The sequence below is a fragment of the Gekko japonicus genome, unplaced genomic scaffold (assembly GCF_001447785.1).
Source record: "Gekko japonicus isolate JY-2015 unplaced genomic scaffold, Gekko_japonicus_V1.1 scaffold636, whole genome shotgun sequence".
Lineage (NCBI taxonomy): Eukaryota > Metazoa > Chordata > Lepidosauria > Squamata > Gekkonidae > Gekko > Gekko japonicus.
The window spans coordinates 280397-288605 of NW_015171523.1; the positions used below are offsets into that span (position 1 = coordinate 280397).

The following is an 8209-nucleotide window of genomic DNA, read 5'->3' on the forward strand; positions in this document are numbered from 1 at the left end:
GATTTCACAAGCTTAGAATTACAACTGTGTAAGCCCTCTTCTTTAGCTCTACCAACTTCCTGCCTCATGAACATTTCAGTAAGGACCTCTGAAGGAATGGGTGGGCTTGCACTTTGCACACATCTGCAAACAGGCAGTACGTGCAGTGGCTTCAGGATAAACTGGATCCCTCTTCAATCCCAAGTTCTGCTAGAAGATGCACTCAGAAATTCAAATCAACATACTGCTCCCCTGGCAAAACAGTTTATTCCTGATGCATGGAATTCAGTGATGCTTACTGCAAATAGCTGAGGTCATGCTGTGGAGTAAATGAACTGAACATCAGTGCAAACAAAGACTGAAAATGCATTCCTGTCTTGGGTTTGTTAGGAAGAACTATTTCTCAAATATATGCAAGGAGGGAGGAAAGAGGAGTATAAATAAATAAACATCTTCATCTTTAAGAACGGTGAGCAGCTGCCTCGAGTATTCCTGCATACACCGCTTCTCCTGGTATACCCCCCAAAGGGCATTACACTCTGCGGAGAAGAACCTACTGGTGATCCCCAGCCTGAAAGACAGCTGGGTCTGTCCTCAATCAGAGCCTGGGCCTTTTCAGCCCTGGCCATGACCTGGTGGAACTCTCTGCTGAATGACATCTGTGCCTTGTGGGACTTAATGCAATTCTGCAGGGTTAAGTGGGCGGACTCTAATCTGGGAGAACCGGGTTTGATTCCCCACTCCTCCACTTGCAGCTGCTGGATGACTTTGGGGAAGTCACAACTCTGTCAAAGCTTTTTCTTGAAAGAGCAATTTCTGTCAAGAGCTCTCTAAGCCCCACCGACCTCACAGGGTGTCTGTTGTGGGGAGGGGAAGGGAAAGGGCGTTTGTAAGCCACTCTGAGATTCTGAGTGAAGGGTGGGGGTATAAATCCAATTTCTCTTCTTCTTCTTGTAGGTCAGATGTTCCGCCAGGCTTTTGGTTGAGGACAGTGATGGGTTCCACCTCTGGCACCCCTGTTTTCTGCCTCCCCCCATGAGGCAATGGCACAATCTGAAGTTTTTAGCACCTTCTGGAAATGTTTTGTGTATCATTTCATAGTTGTAATCTGTTTTACTAATGGATGAATATGTTTTATTGCTGTTCACCACCCTGAGCCTGCACAGGGGAGGGCGGTCTAAAAGTTTAATTATAAATAAATAAATAAAAACCCCTCAAGCATGTGTTACGTTCTTGAAGATCACCAAAACCACAAGATTTAGATGGTGGGTTCAGGTCAGTCCCATCACATTTGGACCTACCTCGTGCATTTGAGCAATCCTGCCTGTGTAGAAAAGAATGCGCTCAGTTAACGTAGTCTTTCCAGAGTCGATGTGTGCTGAGATTCCAATGTTGCGGATCCTCTCGTTGGGAACGATTCCGGACGAACACCATCGGCAGCCATTTAAAAGCAGCTGAAATGGTAACAATATTACGAAACACAATAATGAGCATAAATCTCACTGTGGCAAAAGAGGCGCTTTCATTTTCCAGTATAGTACAAAATATTACACTGAAAACAGTTGTGTACTTCCACGAGTTTTATTTGCAATAGTTAAGGTAATTTATTGAAAATGGTTTCAGAAATACCTCTAATTTCAGGTTGAACACAAATGAGTATTAACACAACGTTGAATTGCCTCCCCTCTCTAAATTTACGCTACCTTTTAGCCTGACCCAAGTCAATACTTATCCCAAAAAATGAGAGTGTGAGGTTTGCATGAACAACTGCATGCCTCCTGATGGGGCGGGCAAGAATTTGTGGATGCTGATACATCCAGCACTGCCATTAGAAGAAGAACACAGCAGGGTGCCTCTGACCCCTCTTCCTCAAATCATGCATGCGAATGCACCATTAGAAGACAACAGCACCTCTTCTCCTCAAACCAGACTGAGATGATGGGGCGACATTTATCTCACAAATCTATGAAAAAGGGTCCCTGAACGGGAGAGGAGACTGCAACTCACCCTGACTGGGCTGGTGCCTCAGGATCCTACCACTCCTCCCGACTTTCTGTCCCCTGCCCCATTTCAGGGCCCCGGTCACACGGGCCAGATATCCCGGGGGGGAGGCGTGGCTAATTGCCCCGGAGGAAACTAACGCGCGGGCGCCCGAGCACACGTCCCGGTCGAGGTCCCATGATTAGGGGGGAGATGCCGACCAGACGGGTATCCTGCAGTGCGGCACAAAAGCCACACAGCGCGATCGCACTAGCAATGCGCTGTTGGGCGCTGTTGCACAACCTGCGGAGATGGGCGCCAGATGCCATGTAAGTCCACCGGAAACGCAATCAGACACCCGCCCTTGGCCCGCGGTTTCCGGAAACTAGTACCTTGTAAGTACTAGTTTTTAAATCCGCACCTTCGGCGGGGAGCTACGGGTTTGTCACGGGAGCACTGTGCTTCCCAGATGTTGGGGTGTGATCACGGCCGGAAAATCCGCGGGACTCCCGTGCCTCTCCCGCGGCAACTTTGCCGTGTGACCGGGGCCCAGGTGTCCCACACATCTAAAGGTGGGGGACTGCCCAACCATTTGAGAAGAATGGGATTAAGGCACACTATTGCACATTATAAGAACTTGTGGAACTCTGACTTGTTAAAACAGAAGCATAATGCTGTTTTAAAAGTTCCTTTAAAAATACTTCCCTTGTTATTTTGTTAATTGTAATTGGATACTATTGTACAATAGCAAATAATGCACTAAGGTCAAGGCCACAGGGGGGAATTAATGGCAAAGCAGGACTCTGAGATCCCACTGTGATCTTTCGCTGCCTAAGGATGTACAACTCTTGTTGTGTACAAATGAAAAAATACTCTCCCAGTGGTAATAATCACATGTTCACCTTCACTGGTTAGCTATTTGTGTTTTGTATTATTTTCCATTTATGTATGTATCCCTCGCCCTTCTCTCAAATGGGAGCTTCTCCTCAGCTCATTTGACAGTGCAACCCTAATCAGAATTACACGCCTCTACACCCACTGGAAAGGAGCTGCGGTGGCTCAAGAAGTTAAGACGCTGAACTGCAGGCTGTGGAAGGTCAGTAGTTCAGCAGTTCAAGACCCGAGTGAGCTCCCGTCTCTAGTTCCAGCTCCTGCCAACCTAGCAGTTCGAAAGCAAGAAACTGCAAGTAGATAAAGAGGTACCACTTTGGTGGGAAGGTAACAGCGTTCCGTATGCCTTGGTGTTTAGTCATGCCGGCCACATGACCACGGAAATGTCTTCGGACAGCGCTGGCTCTTCGGCTTGGAAACGGAGATGAGCACCGCAACCCTAGAGTCAGATTCGACTGGCTTTCGAGCAAGGGAACCTTTACCTTTACCCCCACTGGAGTCAATGGGCTTAGAAGGGTGAGACTTTACTTAGAATTGCACTGGAATGCAATTTATGTCCCACATTCCTATCAAGTGCCCCAGACATCTTACAGTACCCCATTCCTTGGCCTTCAAAACAGGTGAGCAAATGGCCCAAAGTCAACCAACCTGCTTCAGGATTGAGCAAGGATCTGAACCCGACGGTCCCATGTACCGAGCTGCCCTAGCTGATACACGACCACACTGGCTCTTACAAGGAGTGAGAAGAAGCTCTCTGCTTCTTGAGTTCCTCTCCAGGAGTTGAATAGATACCTACATTATCTACAACTCAGATGTGGAACTGGGAGGGTAGGAAAGAAGCTCATGGTAGGGGCAGGGGAGGAGGTCTTACCGACATCCTTAGCAAACAGAGCTCCCCAGCCAAAATGCTAGTAATAATAATATTTATTAAGCAATTAACAAACAAATTAACAAACAAACAATTAACTAGGTACAGTGCAATGTGTGAAAGAGTAAGTGACCCGGCCCATGGGCTTATATATACACAAAGTGCAAGAAATAAAAGGCTACCCATATTTCTTAGCTGAGCACCACTTACTGAGAGACAGGTAGGAAGAATGGTAAAGGAAGGAGATACTTTACCCCCCCCCCCACCTGCAATTGCTCCATAACATGCATATAAGTGATATAAGTTGTACAGGGGAAAAAATTACAAATTCATGTTTGATATGTCAATGTGTAATCTCGATCATTTTGGGCAATATGCTAGTAAACATTAACCACAAAATGAGTACCTGTGTGTTGCAACATCAGCATATGTCGTAATATTGGGCATATAAGAGGCCAAATGTGCAGAACAGTGGGACCAAGTCAACTTTAAGCCCAAACTAACAGAATGTGAAAGTGGAATGGATCATTCTGTGGGGCTTGGGGTTTCAAAGTAGATCACTACAGACATTCTTGTGCTTGTGACAGACTAAATATGCTAACCCATCTGTTGTTCTGGAAAGTTTAACTGTGGAAATTGAAAATCTGGCAATTTATATGAGAATGGAATTCTTACACCAGATGATATTACAGAGCAGTGGTGAGCACAGAAGAACCATTTTTGTTAAAATATGCCCTTTTTTCAAAAGCAAATATCCCAGTGTAACAGGTTGTAAAGAAAAGTCACCAATTAAATGTAAGGGTTGGCTATTTTCTGATGGCCATTTGGACATGCAAAAGATAGTAGCATTTTGTCTGAAATGCTGTATTTGAAACTGTTAACAGCTAATTCACATAGTGACAACACATGGACTAGATTAATTATATACATTCATAATTAGTCACTATAATGTACCAGCTCTTTGTGCTTCCCAAATAACAAGTATTAAAAGTGCAGTACCTAAGTGGTAGAGTACTGACTTTGCTCTGCTTTCAAATCTAATGTTAAGTTGACAAAACATTTAACATTAAAATTCTAATTTTGTGGGCCAAATTTGCAGGACAGCTCGAGAACAGTATAAATCTGTGATAAATAAATGTAAAACACAATTATACTCTTGGAACAGGGTTAACACAATGAGCTCCCTGGCCAAAACACTGCCTTCTGTAAGCACTGCCCTAAATCTTAAGGAATTTTCCATGCCAAAGTTGGCAACCCTGGAGAAAGGAAAATGATAAAACAGTAAGTTCAGTCATAATTTCCAATGTTGATTTATAGTCTGCATCTATCTAGAACAAGTTTGCATTAACCATTAAAGGGGAAACTTGCCATTCAAGCAGCTTACTCTGGTCACCTACTACAAGTAATCATTTAGTTTGTTATAAAACAAGCACACTTATCTAACATACACCAAAGTCTGAAGTTTTGTGCAAATGATTTTTTAAAAATGTAAACTGTTTGCATAAAGCGATTTTTCAGGTGGAAATCATTCCAATCCAATGGTTATAAATTTGGATCATCAACATCGTATTGGTTTCTAAGGTGTTACTAGACTTGATTCTCGCTCTTCTATTGCAGACTGACATGGCTATCTGCCAGTGTTCCCTCTAAGCTGTGGAGTCTTGTGAGCAAAAATTCTATTTTGTGAGCTATTGGCATTAAAATTGTGAGCAAGCAATTTGGACACTAGATAAATTAGTTTGCTCTGGAGCCATCCTTCCTGAGCTAAGACAAAAATGTGTGAACAGGAGGCTAAAAAAACTGTGAGCTAGCTCACACTAACTCAGCGTAGAGAGAACACTGCGTACCTGCCTGAAACTAACATTACTGACAGAAGCTCCGTACTTGTCAGCAAGAAAAACTTTTCTGCATCACCACATCTCCATGCTAATAAAAGCTTCACCTGTTGATTTTCTGCCTGCCACGCAAGTGCTAAAGGCAAAGAGACTCTACAAAAAACAGGAGGATGGGGGAATAGTGAAACCACGACCACCACAGGCCGAGCCTTTAAGAACTGTCACAAGCACACAGCGCCGGACTTGAGCAACCCTCCTCGGTCTCCTAACTGCCGAGGAACAGTGAACATTGGGCTGCGTTCCATGGAAACAGCCCCAGGCCCACCCGAGGTCTCCAGTCCCGTGCCCGCCCTCAGCCCGTCTCCCAAGTACCTGTCTCCGGGGCAACGCCAAGCCCAAGATCCGCCGGCTCCTCAGCATGACGCGGAGCAGAGTTTCCACCAGTACTCCTCGCTCAAAGTCACGCCGACCACACTTCCCAGTTCACTTCCTGCCTGAGCCGGCAAGCACTTCCGGAGCGTGAAGGCGGAGCGTAGAAGTGCCCAAACAGACTCTCCTACAGCGCCATCTATAGAACAGAGGAAGTAAGTGCTCTGAGGCAGACGGGAGCTGTAGTCACGGAGGCCGTGAATTGCGAAGAAGCGTTTGTTTGCTCGTTAGCCTCTTTGGCCCTTTCGTGTTGCTTGCTTTTTTTTATTGCGGATTTTGGAAGAGGAGAAACTATAATAATTCAGAAATAAATCTGAGGAAGGAAAAGATCTCTGCGATACTAACAACAGTCCCGGCGAAAAGCATTTTTTATCTGCGCTTTGTGTTGTGCCATTGTTATCTGGGGGAAAGAAGTTTAATAAAAGTTTCCAGAGAGATGCTCAATTGCTGCCTACACTTCTTTCTCTTTGCCACCCAAATTTGGATAAATGCTGTGGTGGGCTAGCGACCTGGTTTCTCTCTCTCTCTCTCTCGTCAAGTCTCAGTTTGCTTATGGCAACCCCGTAGGGTTTTCAAGACAAGAAACGTTCAGAGGTGATTGACCATTGGCTCCCTCTGCATGGCAATCCTGGACTTCCTTGGTTGTCTCCCATCCAAATTACTAAACAGGGATGACCTTGCTTAGGTTCTGAGAAGATCTGACAAGATCAGGCTAGCCTGGGAGATCCAGATTAGAGGGGCTTAATTTCTGCTGATACCAAAATGTTCTGCTATTTCATTTATTTGGTTATAGCTCAGCCCTGTTTGGATCTGATCACTATTCTAGATGGTATTTACTTTTTATGTTAGGCACCTTCAACTCTGTGGAAACACTGGATAGAAATACTTAAGTAGATAAAGTGTTCGCTTTGTGGGTTGAGCAGGTATCTTGGTAATATCATCATTGTAGATGAAACATTGGTTACATGAAAAGCTGTTTTTTGCAAATCAGTGTTGGCCCTCCTACCTGGTTGCATTATGTATGTTTTTAAAAACTGTTTTGAATATTTTATATATACTGTTACAAATGATCTTTTGATGTTTGCTGTGCGGGTGGAAAGGCAGCATAGAAAGGTTTTCAATATACGAATAAATTATAAGTCAGTCACTCCGATTGACATACCTCACAGGACTCTTGTAAGCAGGGCTGCGCATTATGACTTTCGTGGGCCCTACACACTTTTGCCTTCGTAGGCCCCGTCCCCTTCCTCCATAAAAATATTAAAATTATATTTTACGACTGTGTTAGTATAAAGACAAATATAATAATACTTTCAAGGCCTAAAGGCATGAAAATAAATTATTGCTACTACATTTTAATTTTTTCTGTTTAAAGAAAATAATTATACATGTTTGTGGGCCCTAAAAGTTTTGTGGGCACAAGGTACTTATGCCTTTGTGGGCCCCTTGCGCCCTAATAATATCAATATTAAAAATTATTTTTGATATAGCTTTAAATACTTCGACTTGTTTTGGTGCATTTTAGGCAACATTTAATAGATTATCATGGGCTATAAACATTTCATTTTTTGTTTGAGATGTGAGATTTTCTTCAATCCTAAATGTTCATTTCCCCCCTTCTGATTTTAAAAGAAATTAGAGCATTTTCATGGCCCCCCGAAAGTATCGTGGGCCCTAGGCACTGTATCTACGGTGCCTAATGGATGTCAGCCCTGCCTATAAGAATATATCTTACAAGAAGATATAGAAATGTGATACTGCATGGCTGTGTTGCATGTTTGAAAAAGTATTTTACTGCATCCTCTGGGCCAGAAAAGGAAATCCCCTCTCCCCAGCAGTCAGTACAGAAACCTGGGAACAAGTTACCAGCTGAAATCTGCCACTGTTCTTTCTGACCCTCACAAAGAGAAGATGCAAGTAGGTCTTCTTCTGCTCCTTGCTCAGCAAGACGTCCAGACTGAAGCCACAGATTCTAGCACCCACTGAGAGGCTTCTGGTTAAAAAATCCACTTCTCTTGGAACCGCCCAACATTCAAACAACTTTCACCCTCAGCTAGGCCGTTCAATCTCTATGCCGCCTACAAAGTTATATGTCATGTGAATACTGGTTACAGAAATCAGTGGTGGTTGAAGGACTACCATCTTGAAAAGCTGAGATGCCATGGTGACTGAGGGGAACATCCACATTCAAAGCCTCTGAATCCCAGAGCCAGGAGACAACATCAGG

General features: G+C 44.0%; 1 protein-coding gene across 1 annotated transcript in view; it reads right to left on the reverse strand.

Moving 5' to 3' along the window:
• The window catches only part of GFM1 (G elongation factor, mitochondrial 1), a 62691-nt gene extending 56659 nt beyond the window's left edge, over nt 1-6032 (reverse strand). The window contains exons 1-2 of the mRNA XM_015419476.1: nt 5926-6032; nt 1281-1433 (exon numbers count right to left, since the gene is read on the reverse strand). Coding sequence (XP_015274962.1) covers nt 1281-1433; nt 5926-5973 — 201 coding nt within the window. The 5' untranslated portion in view covers nt 5974-6032. The remainder of the gene's footprint in view (nt 1-1280; nt 1434-5925) is intronic.
• Nucleotides 6033-8209: the final 2177 nt, after the last annotated feature.